Genomic DNA, 22,687 nt, shown 5'->3' with positions numbered 1-22,687 from the left:
AGCTGTTCTAAAAACAAACTCTAATGGTTTAGTGTGTAGAATTCATTACCTGCCTTGCAAGAACTCCGAGGACGCCTAGGCTTTCTACAACAGGCTACGACGTTTTTGCAAAATAAAAGCGGAATAAACAGATTAGAAAAAAGTTCACAAAGCCTTTATTTCCGTTCACTTCGCAATTACAAAACATAAACCTTCGATTGTTATATTGCATTTACAATAAGGATGTTTTAAACAGAAATACAGGTGCTTTCCTACTTCTCCTCTATCTTGTTTTCCGTCATTAATGGAAGATAGTCGTATCTCGCATGGCCTAAACATTCCCAGTTATACTTGCTACAAAGTCCGAAGGTAGTATTACAAAAAGTTCTCAACTCTGCACTTTAATCCAGTTCTGTTATGATTTAAGCCTGAAGCTAGTATGACTAGCGTCCTGCTCCATGTAATGGTTATCGTTGTGGTTGTTGTCGTAAACATCAGAACGGTTTAAAGATAGTACACCGGAATCACTTCGGTTCATGGTTAGCTCTTTTAAAACAACTACTCCTAATTTGCCTCTGATCAATAGCATTGGCGTTATGTAGTTGTATCACAATTTGCCTCCATTCGATCTTCATGTCGTTCTGTATAAAGGCATGTCCAGCTTTTTAATAGTATGTTTCGTTAGCACATTTTCGTAGTGGAAAATTGTTCATCGACTATTATATATATATAGATATAGACACTATCTAGCGATAAGGTTGATTAGTATCCGTGCTATATAGCTAAGGCAATGGATGTTATAAATTCGAAATTTGCTACAAACGGAACGACAGCTCACCGTGACAAACGTCACGATATTGCCGAGGACATCACCTCTGTGTTCCGTTTGTTCCATGTACATATATGATCAGTGGCGACGGACTGGATGAAATGGTGCAAAGAAGTCATTGTAAACTTTACCTGTCCCTTTCATACGAAATGCCTTTTTCCCTCTAACATACTGTTTCTGTACCAAGGCCACACAATGACCAGGTCATAGTTTTGCTCAGTTCCCGCTAAATGTTCCTCCTTTTGTTTTTATGCGTACTACTATATTTTCGTTGTGATATAGTTGTCGAATACGGACGGTGCACTATGCGAAACTATATGAATGACTGGCAGTACATCGTTATCACAAGATTTTCGCATTATTATTATTTAGACCTCGAAATTGTACATTTCACATAGTTGAGTGCAACAATAAGACGAGATCAGTAGCGTCATAACAAGTGCCCATGCGTAATCTAAGTGTCGATGTTTACCATCGAATTCGCTCGCGTTTCCGATGTCCACAGTTGATTCGACAATTTGTAGGCTTTGTTCGTTACGATCGCATTTTCAGGATGTACAGAAACTTCATACAGTGTTCATTACGGGCGGATACGCAATCTTTTACTCGTACGTGTTTTTGCATCTTTAGATCAATCATTTTAATTAGACATATGTAAGATTCAAAATTTATTCGTAAAACTAATTAGTTACACGTCAATGCAAGGGATAACTGTTTTGTAAATCAGCATTTTGTCTCCTACCGCTCTTCCGCCACGCATATATGAATGTGAAATTTTTAGCTGACGCATAGAAGGTAACAAAAAAGTTGGATCTCGTGTTAAAAGATGCGTGCAAAACTATAGTATTTGTAGCTATTCTCTCATGGCTATGGCTTGGAAATCACTTGATTTCTAGCTACCATTTCTCAGTCACATGTGTAGTTCCTTGCATCGTACCTGGGCATAATCTCCATTCACCACTGTGTTCTTATAGCTGATTTCTCAGATAAATTATGTTATGTTACGATTACTATTCCAACAATTCTTCCTATTTTCATCATTTATACGAATAATACTATCCTTAATACTAAAATAAAAAATGTTTCAGCTAAGGCATTATTTAACTTCTAGCTCCGTCACTTTTTAAAAAAAGAACCTGATCTTTGCTTGAAGCTTTAATGTAATTAGTACCTCATTATGTGTATTATGAGTAGATCACGTAATTGTATCTGTGTCAAGTAATGTGTATGTTCGCGTGTGTAATGTGCAGCTTAACATGTTTGTCCAGCGCATTTTAAGAGGAAGATATTGATTTAGCAAGTTAATGAACTGCTCGAAAACGATAAAAGTTCTTTAACTATACGTACGCTGAGGTACACTACTTTGACTGTTTAATCCCAGAGTCATTCTTCTCTCGATTGCTTATTAGCTTTAGTAGTCCTATTGTGGCTGGCTCTATTCTTGTGCTACGAGAAGCATCTTATTTTTTGCTGTGGTGCCCTTGTATTATTGGCATCTCCTGAAGAACCGTTAATATTGCTTCTCTGCTGATGGACGCTGTTTCTTAAAGCTTCACTTGGTGATGTTCGAAGCTGCCTTTTTGCTGTCACCGTACGCTACGTTCTCTTAGGACATCTGGCTGAATGTCCGTTTGACCTGTCTCTCGGTCATTTCGGCCGTTAAGTAGTGAAATCTGCTCATCATCTTTGCCAATGTCTTTCGCAAGGGTAACGATGAAGGCGTTCACGGTTAGGGCCAATATCCATTCGCTGAAGACAGACACAACGTGCCATGAGTAGCCACCATCTTCAGGTCTCCAATGAGTCATTTTCGTCCCTCTAAAGAAGCAAAATAGGCAAGCGAGAAACCAATAAAAACTGGATAACGTAGTTGCATGAAGTACCGACAGAAAAAGTGAAAAGATAGGTTTGCAGCATATTTGTAAAATTCTTGCAGATAGTACATGCGTGTAGGTTTTTTCTCATTTCCTATTTATTAGACATCAATAGCAGTGCATTAAAAAGACTTAATCTTAAACTAAACGTGCCAATGCACATTACGCTCGTATAAAAATGCAAAAAAAGAGTTAAATTATGTCCAATACGATGCTCACTTAAAGTAATAGAAAGAGATTATGCCTGAGGTTGAGGTGAGGAAAAGACTTATAGTGGCAATCACGGAACAGCCTGCGCGGAATTTTCGTAAGTGTAAACTGGTAAACAGCGTAAGCCACAGGTAAACGGTTGCCAATCCAAACGCCATCATCGCACCTAAAATATGAAATGAGGTAGGCGGAAAAAGCAGATCATGTGCGTGAAAATTATTATATGCAGGCAATTTTAAAGCTTTCCAGTTAAACACAGAATTAAGCCTTTTCTTGTTCACAGTTATTTTTCACGGTATAGTCCTCTTCTAAACCTATACACGCTTTTTAGCGACGGTTCAACATCTTTGATGGGCCATCGAATTGGTAGCTGGCGTCTCAACCTGTGAAATATGCCTTTACACAAAATGGTCCCCTCTACGTTCGATGAAAATCTTCATACTCTGCGACACGTTGAAGCCAGGAAGAAAGACGCTGGGGACCAGATTGGATATAGTATCGTCAATCAACTCAAGCTCTAATTTGCAAATCTTCGCCATGACGACATGTGAAGTGTGAGGTACTGCGTCAACTTAGTGGAACAATACTTCTTTTTTGAGCACTAACACTCTTTGACCCAAGCGACGGTTAAACAGTAATTGAGATCGCAACGTATCTAAGATTGTCAAAGGTTCAACACACGCTCAATTTTACCACCCGAATATATTTTACGTTTTTTTTATATGTTTTGACGATTCTTAGAGTTGACTAAGAAACAAGCAAAGAAATAAACTACCTGTGATATATATATATATATCATTGTGATATATATCATTGCCTACCTGTGATATGCACTTTGAATATCACTGTCTCCTGAAAGTTTGCCACGACTTGGACGCCAAATGCCGCTAGGAGGCCGACAAGACAGGCATATCCATTAGTTGCAGTCGGCATTCTTATCTAATTCAGTTATTCAAACATGAACAGATAGAAAGATTCTACTCGATGTTAGTGGAAAGTGTGCAGGTGGGTGTTTTTTTACTGAATGTATTTGATTTTTCGAGTATACTATATGACCACCGCCATTCGTCTAAAATTGTCTTGTGGTGTGATATATTAATCTAGAGTGGTATCTGTGACAAAGTTAATTTTTGTATTTGAGTCTATTTTGCATGCTTGATATTTCGATAAAAACAGGATTTGAATAGAGTGACAGAAGACCAACGAGATCTGTTTCCGGCTACTGACTGTTTGCATATAAAAAAAAAATAATTAAAAACTTTTCCATCGCTGAAAAACATTACATCATGCAAATTATATTTAGGATATGAGTCACTGTCAACTTATTATTTTTCAATTTCTTTTATTTTTATTATTTTTATCTCAGTTACTTATCGACTGGTTTAAGTCATTAACGAAAAGCCCTAAATAAGCAATTCTTTATTGTATCATATATAAAATTATTTTAAAAACTAGGAAATCCAGCAGTCACTGGCGTACAATCACGGTAAGCGACTCTGTGTCTTTCACCCACTGGGCTAGAACATCTGGATGTGTTTAGAAGTTAGGCAGCCGACAAAGGTCAACAATGGAAAATAACTCTCGAATGTTGTTAGATGCATGTGAATATTACCGTTGCATAGACGTTCCATATTGTAATGCCAGTGAGGATGGCACAGATGCTGAGCATAAGACCAAAAATGTTTGCTTCTGGAGGAAATGTCCCGATGTCGCTGATGTACGGAAACCCTGCGCAAGAGTTTACAGATTGAACAATTTTCTTAATTTAAATGTCATACGCGTTATATATAATCCAAATATGAATAAAAAAACACGAAGAATACAAACTGTTATGACACTTACCCTTCAGTTACATGATGACATTTTGCAGTCAAACTAGAGTACTTTCGGCCAGTAGTAATGATAACGATATCTATAAAGATATTAGAGATGGGGTACATCTTGCCGCTAAAAGCCTTAAGCTTTAAACTTCATTCGATGCTAGCAACCAAATTAATTCGATATAATTATATCTCCTGAGATAATGCATGACTCCAAAAAGGTGTTAGGCTACTTTTTTAAGTGAAACAAAATCTATTTTTTTTTTTCAAACCTACGTACATTTTGCTCTAATCTAGAAGGAAAATAAAATTTTCGAAAATGTAGAAAAAAAAACACGATTTTTTTATACAAAACTCACCAGAAACATGGCCGTATGCGAAGGCAATCGGCAGTGAAGTGAAACACGTTGCGAAAAAGGTGGCGCCGGCGAGATAAGGAAAAAGATCCGGTGAAATCAGGTTGAAAAACGTCACAGGAGACCACGGTGGCATCTGAAAAGGTATAAAGGCTGTTGTAAGCCGCGGGCTGTGTCATTTAATAATTTATAAATTATACGCCGCTAGCAGACGAAATTTGCTTCGTCAACAGTCAAGTCCTCTAGACGCTAGTAGTTGATACCGGATTATAAGAAAAATGAGTTCAGAGGGAAAACGTCTTTTAGCCTTGAAAATCAACGCTTAGTGGTCAAATTCTTGAAAGGCCAAAGCGCAGTGGAAATCCATCAAGTATTGGCTGAGGTCTTAAGCGAAAACACAATGCATGAGCTGTGCAAGCGCTTTAAAAACGGAGATCGGAGTGTTGAAGACCAGTGAAAAGTTTACCAGATGTCGGGACCGAAAGGATAAGAACGCATTGTCTCAATAGAAGAAGCTTTTCATGAAAGCAAAACAAGAGTCTTAAGGGCTGTGCGGGCCAGAGCCGGCATTTCACGTGTAATGTGTTACCCAAAATACTGAAACTGAGTAATGGAATGAAACCTCCGTGGATTGATTCCAGGCCAATTGGAAAGGCATTTGGTTCACTCTAAGTGCAATCTACAAAGCATGGATCGACAAGAAAACCGGGACCATACCGTCGTCATAGATGAGACATTATTCAATATATTTTCAGCTGGGGAAAAACTAGACAAAAGAACTCGAGAAAAATCGAGTTCAGTAACAATGACAAACGGGCGCGTACTTAAAATGTTGGTGGCATTTGGAATAAACAACAGAAACAACTGTAAGACACTCATTGAATATAAAACCTCTCAGTTCTCAAGAGACTTATGGCCTATTGGAACGGCAGTCAGAAACACACAGTACTTAATGACAACGCCAGACTGCATCAACTTGACCAAGTTTAACTATTTCCTGAATAGAGCAGAGCTAGGACTTCAACCCAGATCTAAATCCGTGTGATTCTAGGGCTTTCCGTTCCCTATAATGCTAATGGAAAGTACGTCCCACTATTGATTTACTGTCGGAAGTCATAGAGAAATAACGTATAGGTACATGGCTGGCCATGAACTGCCAGAGGGCTAAAACTAGCGTGTACAAAGTGAAGTATCTCTATTAAGTATTATTATAGCGATATTATAACGGCGATTCAGTTCGAATGATTCTATTCACAGCAAAATCATTTTCGCAAATAACAAACCTACAAGTATAGGGTCTAAATTATTCGTTACACTATTGACTGTCTTATACTATTAAGAGACGGGATACTCATAGGCTGATTTTCTCCTAATCCAGTGAAAATCTAGTTTGAAACAAATGTTTCATATGAAACGTCGATTGTGCCAATGTTGTTCGAGTTTAAACATGAAACATAATTCATACTTAACTGCTGTTGTAGAAGTTAAGCAATACAATTAATTTTTAGTTAATATTTTTTTGTAAATTATTTGCGAGTTTTCCTCAATAAATTTTATCTTTACGATTTTGAAGCCGTCTCTGAATGGGTATGGCAGCGGAATAACACAGGTTTCATCAACGAAGGTTGCATTAACTTTTGACAATCAAATGCAAACATAACAAAACTAGTTTCCATTCTATCATAATTAAACTATGTATGTGGATCTTCAGAACATCTGAAGGTCGCTTGCGATATTTCGAAAACATTGATGAATTGTCAAAAGTGTTTCCGTCACGTAATTGAACAAATAAAATGCCTAATGCTCTAAAGCAAGCCTTATCTCAGACAAGTCGCACTCCTTCGGTAGAATTCAGCATTTTTTCATAATACGAAGGGCATCAGAATCGACAATCCACAATAGTTGCCGAAGTAGTAATAAGTAGCATAATATAAGTAAATATATAACAATAATAAGTAATAGTAATAAGTAGTACAAGTTTCTGGTGACGCTTTGCAACCACCGAATTTAACATTTGGTCAACGGTTTTTTTTATTTTAGTGAGCATAAGACAGAGCTCGGTAGTGCATTTCACAGATTGTAGTAATATATCGCTCTGCCTACATTATTTAATCCAACTATACCAATCTCATTCATTCATTTCATACAAAGACTGACATAACTCTGCCAAAGGATGTAAAGCAACTGCCGTGTGTTCACAGTTTAAAAATGTATTTTACAATTAAAGATAATCGGTCTCATTAAATATTACGGTGCGCGCGATCAGTGTCGCCTCTTAGGTATCACGAGAGCGGGATGTTTTTATAGGAAAATTTGGGGCTTAAAAAACAAAGCCGCTATCCACAGCTCTAAAACCTCCTTCCGCCGCTGTTACAAAGGACCTAAGCGTGGAAATAACAGCTCAACTTACAATAATAACATAATACAGACACTCAAATATTGGCGTGATCTTATTGAATTGAGTAACATAACATTATTTATTTGTCCCCACAAGTAAACAGCAATTTTTTCTCTGTCAAAAGTTAGCATTGGTAACAGATGACTTCTATAAGCGTTATGAATCAACTTGTATATGTTTTTTTTCTTATAGACCGAAATAATACGGTCGGTTGTTATTGAAGCCAAATAGACAGCTTACCTCGAGGTCTTGTAGCGATGGCGCGAAGGCGCAGGCGGAATTTCGACGAACGGTGAGAGAGTCACTATAGATGATAATCCAACCACTACGTTCACGCATTCATTCCGTGACGGAACACACAGGCACAGGAACAATTTTTACGTGAACAGGTTACTTCGCACTGTCTTACTCGTTGACTAGAGGGAAATGGCCTAGTAGATAACAGTCTGTTTTAGCAGATGTTCCTGCTTGATAATAGCTAATATGGATATCTCATATCTTCGTTAGCAGCCGCAGTGCTTCTAGTGAACCAAGGCATAAAGATCACAGGCGGAAGATGATCGCAACTAAAATGCAATTATTGTTATTTCTAATATGTTAGAGTGCTTTAGTGAAGTGAACAATTAGTACATTGCTGGACAACGACAAGCGACTACCAGAAGGTTCAACGTCGCCGGTGTGGCGATTAGCGCCACGGATAACGCACTGGGTAACTCTCATTGAGACACTGCGCTTCCTTTACAAGAAGCAGCAGCGTAAAGCCCGCACCATAGAGGTGTTTCTCTGTTATCATTCCTTGATAACAACACGATAATGAAACAGAGTGAGGATTATGGATGAGAACTATTGAGCACTAGGTTTCTTCTATAGCCACCGGTAACATCGAGAAGAGGACAAGATTCTAACATGTTTACGACCACGGATCCGTTGATTAGAGAGCAGCGCGCTTATTCGACGGATATGAGCGGCGTTTTGCCACCGCACAAACAAAATGGAAAATGAAGTGTGTAATTGAATCATAAAGCGAGGTAGAAATGCTTTGAGTTACTTAAATCGCAACGAAAAGAAATTCATAAACCAACGAAATATTTTGAATCGGTATATCAGACTTTAAATTAATCTCATCATTCAAACTGATCATGAAACGTTATAGAATAATGTCAACACTAGCACAGAGCCTAAAAACATAACGAAAGGAATATTTGATCCAAATGTATCTGTAAACATTGAAAAAAGACATCATATAGAACAACAATGATCTAGAATAAAACTAGCCTCTAAGTTATTTGCTTCTTAAAACCCGGCGCTTCAATCAAATAGATACAACTGTGTTAGGACTTTATGACAAAGTACAAAATTAGTTAAGGAACTAAGCCCTTTATTTATTTGGCGACAATTTGGAGGTGAAGATAAACAGAGACAGTGTAAGCACAATTCCGACTTCTAAGTCAGAGGCTGGCAAACGAAACAATAATCATCATTCCGCCGCACGCTGGAGCCGAATATTTTGTCTCATAGCGAAGCCTCAAACAAAGTACGTCATCAATAGAGTCTTCGATGACGAAACATCGCCGACTGTGCGTTTTGTTACACTCTGAAACCAAGTACACCTTCCAGGAGAAACAAGCTTGTCTTTTTCAAGAATGCCTAAGTCAGCATAGATAAACTGTAGCGCTTTCTAATGCATAAGAATGAAGAAGAAATAAATCACAGATTATTCGTTATTTTATTTCGGAAAGGCAGCTTCGTAGTTTATCAGTACTGATCGCATCGAAAGGTTTAATTTTTGACACTAAGATAACTAGAGAACTTTTCTCCCATGGATAATTCTTTATTAATGACTTAACAGTGTTGCTTTAGCTGTGTATATTTTTCGAATTCTGTGGTTCGACAGGCTCGTCCGTGTCTTCCAGGTCGTGTCTAAAGAAGAACGATTTCGACAAATGTTTTTGCAATTTTCTAAAAATATAATTCTTAGCAGGCATACTTATTTGATATAATCACCATTCTCGCAAATACAACTTCGATTCAAAATTTAAGCAACTTAGACTTTTCAAGCGTTCCTTTTGCAAATGCACCTTTTCCATAGGACGCGTGGGCGAACTCAAAGCGTGGTGTCGAAACTTGGATTTCCGCTGCATAACGCATCAAACACAGTAATCCAATGGGTTCAAATCTGGACCCTTCGGCGGCCATGTGAGTTTTTAGAATATGGCCAGATTCTCCAGAAACCAGTCTTACGTTAATCCAAGTTAGCAAGAATCGACCACCGGAAGTGATATACCATAGGAATCCTACTGTTAGAATGACACTCTTGATTTAGATAGTTTAGCCATTCCCAGTCCTACGATAAGTCACATAACGCGCAGGCAAACTTCTACCAAGATTGTTTTGCCTTTTTTCTCTGTTTGTGTAATTACCACTATTACCGCACACTATACTCGGAGTACGATCAATGACGGGAGATTCTTTTCTCTGACTAGTAGACGATCATTCTTAGGAACATGCGCACAAAAACAATCGCTTTTGTGATTGATATTTACATTGCGAATTAACGTTCTCTTCTCAGGACAGGATAGAAGACCACCTGTTTCTCGACTCTTGAGAGAATTGAGGAAATGATGATACCAAAAAATATTTTGATTGCATCGGCTTTAGACAGCATATATACGACTTTCATAACATATGGTATATTGAATTAATGCGCCGTGGGAGCTATTTATCGGTAGACAGATGATTATAACAACATATGTACGTAAAAAGGACACTGAAAGGATAGGCTATCAAGTATATTTTGCTCATAGAACCGAATAATCAGGTTTTTCGTTTTATTATTTCAATATATTTCACATGTTTAGTACCTGGATAGACGCATAATTGCGAGAAATGGGCGAAACGGCTGTTCTCTTTTGCTGCATACTCAAGATAACCCGAGTTCGGTTCAATGTTAGAATATTGATAAGTGCTAGCGTACTATTTTTTGACAGTTGCAGAGTTACTCTTTAAATGCGAAAAGTCTCAAATATGTCATTCTTCAGTATAGCACGTACGTTATGCATCCAAGATGTAGAAAGCCTAATAATGGCCGGCCTGCGCTGCATTTTCAAGTTAAGCGATAAATGTCATTTAGTAAGAAGTGTGTTTCGAATGTTAGCAGACATTTATGTTATTTCCGTTATACCGTAATGCCCATGAGAGCAGCATAAAGGCCAAGCATGGGACCAAATATGTTTGTCTCCTGTTGTGCGTAAATTCTCTGGAATAGTCTATTGATCAGTTTCTTCCGGTTTAAAAGCCAAACCCGTTCATATCAATTGCAAATGTAACTGGCCTTCAACAAAGAAGAGGACGAAAAAATGCTGTTCTGTATAAGTTCGTAAACACACCCATCAAGTTACAGAATATTACGATTCTTTGAAATCAGAGTGATTATTTGCAGTGATATTAATAATAATTATAGCTAAGGAAATATTCTAAGCGAAGTGGGCCGTTCCTTTGAAAAACTTAACTTAGAATTTACGTTAAAGGCACTATTTTCTGACCAACATTTTTCTAAGTGACAAATAAGATGATTCGATATAGCCAGATATCCTACAATAATCCGTGACGGCAAGAAAGCTTTGAATTCCTTGTTTTTAATATAAAACTATATACCCTTGATGCCGGGAAGAATCACTGCTGTACAAAGGAATATTGCTCCGATTTAGAAGGAAACGATCGATATTTTTCCGAAAAAAAAGCATACTATTAACCTCGATAAGGCTTGCTACCCAGAAAAATATGGTTTATTGCATAAATGGTAGTGAACTGATGCGCGTTAATCGAAATATGGCACTGGCCAGATAGGCAAAAACGTCTGGCGAGACTCGGTTGAAAAACGTTAGCGAGCGCTGTAGCGTCATCTGAAATGGGATGATTTAATTCGTGACGAACCAATTTTCGCCGCTATCAATGATCGTATCTTAATGCACGTCATCGGCACTATTTTATACGCAGCTGACTGTCTCATACAATACCAGACACGATAATGGTGAGTTTTCCTTCTTCTAATGTAATGAAAAGTCCAATCTGAAGCAAATGCTTCAAACGGAACATCGATTTCGCGAAGTCGATTTAACCTTGACCGATCAAAATTGTAGTAAATATGTTTTTGTTCAAAACGGACAAACACGATTAATCATTATTGACTACGCAAGTGGTCATAGGTATACATACATTGTTTAACATTTTTTTTTGCACTCATGAAATTAGCTCTATACTTATGCTGGGTGTGGTGGCGAAGCAAGACAAAACTTACAACAAAGATTGCCCTAACTTCTTACAAGCACAATCACTCGTGCACGAATTCGAAAATATGTAATCAGCTTCGTTTAACCATGAACATGTGAAGTTAAAAAGTTTTTTTAAGTTAAAGCTTTTTAACGTAGACGATGCATGTCGCCCATATCATTAGATAGCATTTTGTTTCTGTGCTGTCCAAGTTACAGAAGCACCTGTATATGACCTTCAGAATATCCTGGAGTTACCTACGATTTCTAGGACAGAGTGGCAAATGTGTTATAGCAAGCGTGATCTCAAACAGGGAAAAATCCTTTGGCAAGTTTTAGCGCTTCTACATAATGCGGGAGACACGAAGAAAAGTTAAAGGTGGTCACTTGGTGGTGATCGTAATAGCCCAGCTTCTGCTCGTTACCGAATGCGACAACTCACTCAAGATACTGTAGAAGTTGGTTGCGTCATGTGTGCGACAGTAGGGCAGGACTGATTCGCTGTAGGAAGCACCAGAGTCGATCCAGTTCGGCACCCCTCACAGATTGTAATAAAATTTCATCATGTCTAAATTATTCATCCGTTTGTTAAAAAGAAAGTGATTTTAATTTTTTTTTCTATAATCTGAATGAAGACACTGTAGCTTAAAATCAAAGCTAATTGAAATCAATTCACGCGTCATAATATCCTGTTTTCGAAAGCCGAAAATATATTGAAATCGTAGGTGAGTTTATGTTTTGCAATTACCCTATTTCCTCCTATGGGCATACCTAATTAGCTGTAAGCAAGCATAGAGAGCCAGCGCATTTAGCCTAGGGTTTAAACGGATCTATATTCACTGCTGACGCTAGTGGGTCTGTATTGATTTTTGTGTGTGCAAGATCCGTTCTATTCTACAATTCTTATTTGTAGAAGGAATGCTTTGATTCACAGCGTTATGTGTCTATAGCTAGTCTGAACAAACATATTAGAACTGAAAGCCAGACAACGAGGCGTGTGGCAGGCCTCCATATGGGCAAAGCTGGTTTAGCTGTTAAAATGAGGTGAGTCGCACATTTAATTGGTATATTTTTGAAATAAATCATCCTATTTTTAAACGTCAAGCAATGGATCAAGGAGTGATAAATGATCTCATTACTACAGATATTTGAAAGCTGGTATATAGTCTTCGTCCTCCAAACCTAGCAGGGCAGCTGGATCTGTACTTCTGTGCTTCGTATGCATTTACACTCTATCGGAATAGGTATGCTGTTACCGCATTTGGAACAGGTTTTTGCGTTTGAAGGCGCAGACCCGGACTGATCGAAACGTTCGCGATGAGGTCCAAACACGAAACGCAGTTACTGCCTGTATACCCATCTAATCTAGCTGATCTAAGTAACGACACCAATACAGGAATTACAACAACTAGCGATTGCTGTTGTTATCGTATTATATTTATTAATTATCCTCATTTATCGTATACTGTAATTATTACATTTTTTTCATCAATTTTTTTTTGAGTCACATAGGTACTTTTGTGCTTCTTTTTTTCGTGTGATCTCGTTTCCGCTGTTGTGGCTTGTGGTTCATTTACTTATTACATGATCATTATTGTCGTCGTAACGTGCTATCTATTATATTAGCCCGTAATGCGATTGATCATTGAACATCGGCTAATATAAACAACATGCTTTTGCTCTGTGTTGTACAAACAACGTACATAAGATAGTATATCTATTTTGCTTTTGTATCTTCATGTATATATATATCTTTTTTGTTTAATCTGTTTTTTTTCTATAGTATTATTCTCACTGCTCTGTATCAATGATTTTTCTTTCTCCACAACGCTTTTACGTTTTATCATATTTCTTCTCGTTAATTTCGTCTTCTATAACCCATGTGCGAATACGCTCTCGCGTCGTAGAAATGTTTCGGCTATTTCATTACATTCTCGCTTTTAGTACCTGTCCACAGTTAGATGGTCCATGGGCAACTGGGTATCGAGTTAATGCCGAAACGATTCTGTCTCCAGCAATAAAGCTCGTTCAGCGAAAACTAACGTTTATTTGTCGACTACTATATTTTTGACCAGGTCAATCTCTCTCTCTCTCTCTCTCTCTCTCTATATATATATATATATATATATTTTTTTTTATCTAATGATCTTCTTTCGTTAACTCGGTGCATTCATTTAAATAGATTTCAATTAATGTTCTCGGCCTGCTCAAAAGACTAGTCTCTTGTTTAGATGCCTCTCATATGTGGTCGGCTAAAGGTGAATTTCCTCGCATCTCTCCCTGAATGGCTTCAGAAATGTACAGACATCTGAGAAATCTGCGGATAAACAAAGCGTTCATTTTGTTAAAATAAAATATACCTGCTGAACTATGGAAAAATATTATGTTTGCTGACAATCTAGCCTTTTTGTATAATGATAATGCTCAGGTTTATACAGCATTACATAGATGTTTCACAATGTGGGTGACATGCACAATTGAAAGCAGAAAGCCGTTTCGTGATAATGGGCCCGAATGAAAAAATAGGCCATACTAAATTAAGTGTACAATATCATAATAATTAGTCAAAAGCTTTTGAGTAATTTGACGTTGTTTGTTCGGAAGAAGGATAATAAGAACTTAGTAAGAAGAGTCTGCGACCATAAGCAAATGTAAAGGGCGACAATTATAAGAAACTCGGAGTTTCACAGTAACAGTAGAGGATCAAAGTGAAGTTAATGAATGCTTAATAATACGCTTATATTGCTTAATAATACGAATATAATGCTTGATACAGCCGGGACAATTTGGCCATTTAGGGCGAATACATTATGTCACATAACAAAACCCTGTGTTTTATTTGCAAATGTAGGACGAAGTTAGTCGCTAGTTGTCAATCAACAGTCTTCTCACGACAGGAGATCCTCCAGGCCCATTTGAACGACTAGGCACGTGAAAGAGGTAGAGGGTTGATGCGAAATTGGCCATTATGTGATATAGAAGCGTCGAGAAAATGCCGTCATCAGCGCCTAATTGTTCTAATTTCTATCTCTATAGCGTGTCCATTACCATTATATCACCTCACGTAATGTATTTATCGTCTCTGTCACAAATGGAATATTACTAGTTGTGTAAATATTAAATTTCATCGTAGACCGAAAAGTACAAATCAATCAACCTTCAGCCGAATATTCCACTATAAATAAATGGAATTATGTCGCATATTATTAATGCGGTCACTGCGCGGGTTTTCAGAGTTTTTAGAAATAAAATTATTTTCGTGTCTGTCCGTTTGTTAAAATATCTATATGAGTTAGATAGAAATACATTTATTTGTCGAAGGGTAGATCCCCAGAGAATATATATTACAATATTTTCTATATACTACTTGTTGTATTCTAATTCAGGCTAGTAATATTGTTACTATTATCATTACCGATAATTTTTCAAACGAAGCACGATTAATCCGGAGGACAATACCTGTTCCTATCATGTCTAGCAGTTAATTATCGTTAAAAGTAATGGGTATTTTGGGTATATTTTGGGTTTCCTAGCCGTCTACGTGCAGAAAACGGCTGTAGATAGTTCAAACTCGACGCTCGTATTCAACTGATGTATGGGTAGATGTCTATTGATTAGTAAAGTGATTTAGGGTATGTAAAGAGACGAGCATATGTAGTACTTTAGTGCTTGAAGCACGTTCCTTTTGTATTTTTTGCTCTGTTCTTCTGCCTACATTATTTCTAATGAAACCTCAAGTCTTTTATTGCACAATCCTCCCTAAGACGTCAAAAGCCGCAACCGACGTAACAATTCCATTGTAATTATTAGTGCCACTCACCATTAGTGATGTTCGGGCAGGTTCATTTCGCCACCATGTAATTGTTGCTAGATTATACTAAAACGATAATTTTGTAGACATTTTAATTTTTATTATTTTTCTCTCTAGAGCAAAGTTATTACTATTACAATTACCTGTATATATATATATATATATATATATATATATATATATATATATATATATAATTAGTATTTATTTATGATTGCTCCATAGATGAACGCTATAGAGTACTACTATTAATTATAATATTTCTAGGTATATTTTGTTATTGATTAAATATTAAATATCATTTTATTTTGTTACTGTCGACTATAGGATGACGTCACCGGTATTTGTTGCGGTCGTTTTTTGTGTTGTATTCATTATAGGTCATCTGTCCGATGCATCATCCAACTTCAACGTACGAAAATAGTACAATGGAAGCGCCAGTTCGGCGTTTACTAGCGCTTAGCTGTTTTATGTCCCTAGGTAACGTCCAATGAAACTCAGGCCCCTCGTCGGCCTCGACATTTACTCAACTCCACTATCTTATTCATTCAATGACTGTTCCCGTTTCACGTCGTGTATTTTTCCATATGGTTCCATATCTATCATTTAAATCACCTTTTATCTTAATTCTGGGAGTTCGACAGCTTTCACTGCTCAAAAGCTATTACGTAGGTAACGTTATGTTGACCCCATGGAAACGTAAGAACGGAAGCCTACAAAATTTACTTAGTTCATAATAAGTATGAGCTTGGCATCTGGCATCGAAGCCCTGTGTCAAGATAATTCCTCATGCAGGTAGGGTAATGACAATAGGTATTTTGAAAACACAAAATCCGGAGACAAGTCTGGCCTTGGTTGATGATTACTTGTCCTACAGTTCGTTTTTGTGTATTTATTATATTATCTATTGTTTAGGTAACAGCCTCCAATTCTAACTCAGGCAGCGAGAACTTCGTTGCCACCTTAGCTGCACCTAACGACAATCGCATACGTTTTATCGAGCTACATCAACTCATAACTGCCGGAAGTATTAATCCCCATATAATATGCTCATAATATGATGAGGTCTGTTTCCACTACTTTTTTGTGCATCTTCTAAATCGCGATGCAGACTTCTTTCTATTTTATGTTGCTTCAGCGTTCACTGTGGGTAACTTCGAGTCCTCGTTGACATTTGTGACTCCTCCGTCCGTTTGTAGCGCCTATTTGAAAATCCATTCTCTAACTCTATGCATGCAGTATACAGGAAAAAGTTACTGGTCGTTTATGGTTTTTCGCTTTCATTATATACAAAAATGAGGACAGAGAGGCGATCGCACTATAGGTTTGTGTCCCTTTCTTTGAACATATGTATAATACGTGAACTGAATGTGCCCCGTCTACATGTTGCAATCGGCCAATGTCACAGATTCTCATCAATCAGTTGCTTCTTTTGCCGTTAAACAGAGCTATTTGGTGTGTGCGTCATCGGTCTGTGTTTTTTTTATTATTTGTATTCGTGTCTGAGTGAAATTACGGCATTAGTAGATGGATGTAGATCATTATTGACCTCTTGTGTACGTCGTCGACTTGCAACACTTTTGATAGTTGAGGTTTTTGTCCCCATTTAAAAGGCTCTACCAGACTGCTTCTTTTGAACGATGCATTTTTGGCCGCACTGTTGGGCTTAACGGAAACTCCTGTCGGGGCTTCTTACGTTCGTTCCAAATAGGCTAAAATCCGGCTTCTCGTAGTAAGTGAATGGGTCAAATAGTAGCACGTCCTAACCCAGTGCCTACATCGGATTATCCGAGGCTGGTGTCTTCGTCAATCTGGGTGGTTCCCAACTTTTTACGCTAGCTATAGACCGCTTAAATTTGGTGGTTCAAACCCACTGATGGGTACGTTGTTTGTTGGCTTCGATCTGGGCGGCCCAAGGCTCTAAAAGGTAGACGAGTCCGCCCAGGATCTGACAACTGCCCAGGATCGCGTAACAGACGAAGAAACTGTTAGTCTTCTCAAGCACATAGCCGATAAATGGGCCACCAGCTAGGCCTGCGATACCCGTGCACATCGTCGCCATGGAGTGTGCTTTTGCCACCTTTAGAAATAGTGGAAGGAAAACAAAGCAAATTGGAAAAATATAAGCATCTAGCATAAACTAGAAAAGAAGCGAAAGGGAAACAATACGGCTGGATTTAAGCCCATAGGAATTGCAATTTGTTGAAAGTGTCATAAAGGTCATCCACAGTTAATAAATAGCTATACGAGACGATTTTTCGTAAACTGGAAGTTTCGTTCATGATACAAACCATTTCATTGCCAAATGCATCAGCGAACAGTGCAACGGTTAAACCGATATAGGCTCCGGACGCGAGGCCAAAACCGGAGGTGCAAAGTAGTAATTGGACGTAGGTTTTGGTTAACGGCATGAAGTAAGCCACGAGACCCGAGAGGAACATGCCAGCCATATAAAAGTACTTCCGTTTGCACAGATGCAAATCTGACAACCACGCACAACCGATACGGCCTGGAAGAAGACACGCCCACGAAAAAGCCGAACAAGATAAGCTAATGAATATGCTCCCCACTACGGAATGGCAGATCCTATCTCAAAGAGGTTACGATTATATTTCCAATTTGGGAGGGTGTTTCGGAAAGAGAAATATAGTAGTATAATAATAGAGATGGTTATTGGAAAATGCTGAAATTGACGTTTAGAGGGTTTAACAAACTCTACAGTATGTATATGATACTAACCGACAACGTCGGCAAACGCAAGGAAGGAAAGACAACGGGCAGAGTCAGACGTGGAAAAGCCGAGCGATCGGGCATACAGCGGCGTATACATTTGAATGGTAGGGTAGCCGATATTATGCAGGAACAAAGGGACCATCATAACATAGAAGACGCTCGAGTGGAAGAACGAAAAGTCCAAGTACTTGTTTCCGCCACTGTGGCCTCCAGGTCGATTGAGACGCGCCGAGGGGGGCGGGCGGTTTCGGGTTTTCGCAACGCTGCCGCCACGTGCAAGCGTTATGCCATCGCCAGTAGCAGGTTTTATTGAAACGTTCGTAGAATTTGTTCTATCAATTGTTAGCTGCTTTCGCCGACTAGCCGAACGAGCTTGTGATCCGTCAGTTAGCACTATAGGTACCTCATTTACCTGCGGAAAATAAAAAGGAGCTAAAATCACTATCCTTGTCCACGGAATCAAATAAACCTAAAAGATGTATCTACAATATAGTAATGATTATTGGCGGCATAGCTATTTCACGATAACTGTTATAAGTTAAGGTTATGAGATCTTAGAGCTCTGACGGTTTGAATACTTATCATAAAGGTTGATATAATTTGAAATAATGAGACTGTTTAAACAACCCAGGCTCAACTATACGTCGGTTGTGGTATAAAAGTTGTTGATAACTAATCAACAAATGTGGACGATTATACAGACAATCCGCACCGATTATACAGATCATAGATAGATGTACATTTCTTTAAAGACACCTTACAGACACACATAGTAGACACAAGAGTCATCCGTATCCTGTGTTGTGAACGCATATTGTTCCTGTTCATGATTAATGGTAACTATTTTCTTTTTTATGGAACTTTCATCAACTCATGTCTATTTAGTAGTTTAGTATATATTATAGAAGTCGTATGCAAAGCTAATCAGCAAGGAAGGCAAAGTTTTTATACCTTAACGTCAAGGCGAAGTGTCATTTTTTTGGTAAGCAAGCCTCAGCCATGTTTGGTAAACCAGCAGGTATTAGCAGCAGGTACATGGACCCTCGCCCCACCTCCCGAAAATACATGTTTTGAGTATACGTCTGTTGATACTGTCTCAGTTAGGTATTGCTTCAAATGGCTGGCCTCCCAATATGAAATGAAGTGTTTCTACGTGGAGCTCCGAACATAAACCAGCACGACTCCTCCATTCCATAATATAAGCCAATAACGCTAAGCCATGTTTAGCATTTTTGTAGGTCTTCCATACTGGACAATAATTTACTTCTGTACATATGACTAGTCGCAAGCATAGACCAAGAAAGAAAAAAAATCTCCACTACTTACTTGTTCCATTGCCGCAGTCGCCACGTTTTCGAGCGTCGGCGTAACCGCTTTTTTCGGTTGAAGTATGACCTCGAGTCCCTTGGCTCCTTGGACCGGAGCAGCAGGTCCATCGGCGTTAGTTTTAACTTCACCACCGGCTGCACTTCCAGCTTCAACATGTACGGTACCTGTGCCAGCTGTTGAAACCCCTCCGCTCGCTGCCAGCAAGCCTGTTATATCGATCCTGAGGTCACTCCGGGCTCTCACAGTCTCGTAGACATCATAATCCTCCTCTTCCTCAGAATCGTCGTCGCTCGCGGAGTCCGCAGTTAGTCCGTAAAGTTCTCCGTCAGCTTCATCTTCGTCGTCGTAGTCGAGGTTGGTGATATCCTCAACGGTGCCGTACGACGGGCCTAAATGGAACGTCGACAAGTAGACGAATGACGACAGCGACGCTGTACTCTGTGAAAAAATCGACTGATGGTCGAGGCTCTGCTGAGTCTCAAGCGGACGATTGTGTTCCTTTACTCTTTGCTCTTTTTTGCGTTGACTCGCAGTGCTTAACGGCAATGGTGGGGGGCTTGTCGATGGTTGAGACTGTACCTGCACACGAAAAGAGGTCTTGAGATTACAGTGAACATTTGGCTTGTTAGGACAGTAAATGTGTTCCAAGCTCTATAAATTATTTTTTACAATTTTATTGTTAATCGATATTTGTGTTTTCAGAATGTGGCTTAAGTTATGTGGCAACCTAGCCCATAGTAAATGGTGCAAACCACGTACAAGGGGTGCAAATCAATAATAACGAGCACCGAGCTGAAAGGCGCTCAAGTGGAAAGACAGTGAGAAACTATTTTATACTCCATTCAAAATCTGTGTATTTTACCTCGAAGGTCGACTGTACACACGGTACGGAGATGTCTGGAACACTAGTTGAGGAACTGACTGGAGGCAAATAGGGTGGCGCTGAAGCCGTTGATATCGGAACCGGGCTCACCGATGATGCTGGAGCCAAAGGCGTCACAGAAAGTTCCGTTGGCTGAGTACTGGGTTGCGGCGGTGCGCTAGCTAGTGATAGAACGAAATCACTAGGGGCTTCCTGAAATGCAATTAGGTCATGGCCATCAATCAATATAACTAGTGATCTATCTTAATTATAGAAATTTTTGTTGGTGTGTATTCGTATCGAACTGTTTCCGTCAGGTGTAAGACATATTGCCGAAAAAAATTTACAACGCTTCTACTGATAAGAAACAATCATGCATTACATTCTATGTAATTTCGATTCCTTATTAAGTACCTGATTTTGAGGGTCGCTGCCTTCTTTAATTAAAAACCTTTACTTCGTTTATCGCCATTCCAAACCATCCTTTACAGAATTTTATTAGCTCCGGAGAATCCTTATTGCCCTTAATTTTCGCTTGCATCATATTTCTAAAGTGATCGATTCAGGTTACATCATGTATTGGTGTGTCTCATAAGCTGTTCCACTTATATCAAACATCAACAATAATAACGCCGCATTTTCCCGGTTAGATGATATCACTTTATGTACACCTCACATTTAGAATCGCGTGGCTGATTGATTACCAACCTCTGGAAGTACTCCATTAACGTACTCTTGCTCCCTTACATCAAACATAAGTGGCGTAGTTGCGGTATCAGCGGTGGACGAGGGCGTTCGCGCACTTAGAGAAGGAATTGGTCCGGTGTTGGGAACTCCCTGTGACGTTTGCGGAAAACGTGGACCTGTCGACATAACGCGACTTTGCCGTTTCAGTGCGGCGACGTACGCTGTCGTGGATTCTACGGGTCGCCAAAGCATCGCTCCAACCGCCGCATTCAAGAGAATCCCACCCATAATTAGTAGCCCGCCGTGTAACGAATATTCCGAAAGTAAACTGCAATATTTTTATTGACACAAATGAAAAACATAGGCCAAAAGGGATTATCGACACGTGAAACTAACATAACTCTAACTAACATAAGCAAAATAGCAGGGATACATGTCGCTTGATAGCACTGCATCTACTCGAAGTTATGTCCTTTCCGGGTGGTAGTACACATGAAGTCAGAGATCTGGTGAGCTTCGAGTTCGCAAACATATCTATGACAGCGTTTATTAAAGTGTGTATTAAAGCGTTCATGTTCGTTTATACACAATAGTTTGAGTTTTGAGTACGATTTTTTGCATGAAACTGGCAATTTTTCCACTCATTTTTTATGCGGTTGTTGCTGCGGTCCGCGTTCGCAAACACCTTTAAGTTTATCAAGCCAAGAAGCTTTACGATATTTTATATGCAACTCTATTCCCTATATTTCTACTCAATCTATCACAGGAGTTGTGTACTATTGTAACACCGTTTCCGTACTTACATAATTATATGGTATATATAAGGTAATATACGTACGTATTCTGATATGCGTTTTACTATTTCTAATTTGGCTTTGTTGAGCCCGCATAACTATGTCTTGTTTCGTGTAACAGCCGCAAGCAATATATATATATATATATATTTTTTTTTTTTATAATTATTTATCTACAGCCGACTGGTGGCTGCAAGATGCTTAGCAAGATCTTCGAGGTTCACTGTACTGGTAGCGCGATGGCTATGCATAACGTTGCTTGTTATGAATCTGACCTTCGGCACACCGGTGTATTTGTTATACTGTTTGCTATACCAAAAAAGTGGGTACTTAAGATACGTGATGCGAGTATTCTGCATTGATCCACTTACTGGTCGGCTATAATGGGCATGAAGATACCGCCAAGAGAGTTTCCTGCCATTCCCAGTCCGTTGGCGAGACCTCTCCTTCGATCGAAATACTTGGCGATCATAATCACTCCAGGCGTAAAGGTGAAAACACACGCCAGTCCTGCAAATGTATGGGTACACGTTTAGATTATTGCTACTACCATCATAAGCTGTTATTTCGAACTGCGCATAATTACTACATGACAAAAATGATGTAAACGGGTACTTAACCAAGACGATTATTGGCTTAAGTTTTATTACTTTGAAACGCTAATGAGAGGTTAAACCATTCAGTAGTTCGGAGCTTAAACACCGTCCCCAATGCTTTTGTTACGCGTGATTTAAATT

At 38.8% G+C, this 22,687-nt stretch overlaps 2 protein-coding genes across 6 annotated transcripts in view; both read right to left on the bottom strand.

Annotated features, from left to right (window-relative positions):
• Nucleotides 1–138: 138 nt before the first annotated feature.
• LOC111253198 (DNA damage-regulated autophagy modulator protein 1-like) lies at nucleotides 139–8,395 on the bottom strand. Of its 3 annotated transcripts, XM_022812275.2 has the most exons (7): nucleotides 7,707–8,393; nucleotides 5,072–5,204; nucleotides 4,735–4,804; nucleotides 4,505–4,620; nucleotides 3,714–3,779; nucleotides 2,902–3,058; nucleotides 139–2,626 (listed from the first exon to the last, which is right to left on the bottom strand). In XM_022812275.2, exons 1-7 carry the CDS (start codon nucleotides 7,803–7,805, stop codon nucleotides 2,395–2,397), a joined length of 873 nt encoding a protein of 290 aa, XP_022668010.1. In that variant the 5' UTR covers nucleotides 7,806–8,393; the 3' UTR covers nucleotides 139–2,394. The 3 variants fall into 3 exon arrangements, with proteins under 3 accessions (XP_022668010.1, XP_022668012.1, XP_022668011.1); XM_022812277.2 differs by lacking the exon at nucleotides 3,714–3,779 and having other exon boundaries at nucleotides 7,707–8,395; XM_022812276.2 differs by lacking the exon at nucleotides 4,735–4,804 and having other exon boundaries at nucleotides 3,714–3,831; nucleotides 7,707–8,371.
• Nucleotides 8,396–13,127: 4,732 nt separating this feature from the next.
• The window catches only part of LOC111252791 (uncharacterized), a 35,596-nt gene continuing 26,036 nt past the window's right edge, over nucleotides 13,128–22,687 (bottom strand). For all 3 annotated transcript variants that reach the window (XM_022811239.2, XM_022811240.2, XM_022811241.2), the window contains 7 exons: nucleotides 22,322–22,460; nucleotides 21,178–21,484; nucleotides 20,470–20,682; nucleotides 19,605–20,186; nucleotides 18,285–18,690; nucleotides 17,837–18,054; nucleotides 13,128–17,625 (listed from right to left, as the gene is read on the bottom strand). In XM_022811239.2, coding sequence (XP_022666974.1) covers nucleotides 17,410–17,625; nucleotides 17,837–18,054; nucleotides 18,285–18,690; nucleotides 19,605–20,186; nucleotides 20,470–20,682; nucleotides 21,178–21,484; nucleotides 22,322–22,460 — 2,081 coding nt within the window. In that variant the 3' untranslated portion in view covers nucleotides 13,128–17,409. The remainder of the gene's footprint in view (nucleotides 17,626–17,836; nucleotides 18,055–18,284; nucleotides 18,691–19,604; nucleotides 20,187–20,469; nucleotides 20,683–21,177; nucleotides 21,485–22,321; nucleotides 22,461–22,687) is intronic.

This window comes from Varroa destructor, unplaced genomic scaffold (genome assembly GCF_002443255.2).
Source record: "Varroa destructor unplaced genomic scaffold, Vdes_3.0 BEIS01000006.1, whole genome shotgun sequence".
NCBI lineage: Eukaryota > Metazoa > Arthropoda > Arachnida > Mesostigmata > Varroidae > Varroa > Varroa destructor.
The sequence above is the reverse complement of the archived record's forward strand: the minus strand, read 5'-3'. Positions and strand labels throughout refer to the sequence as shown.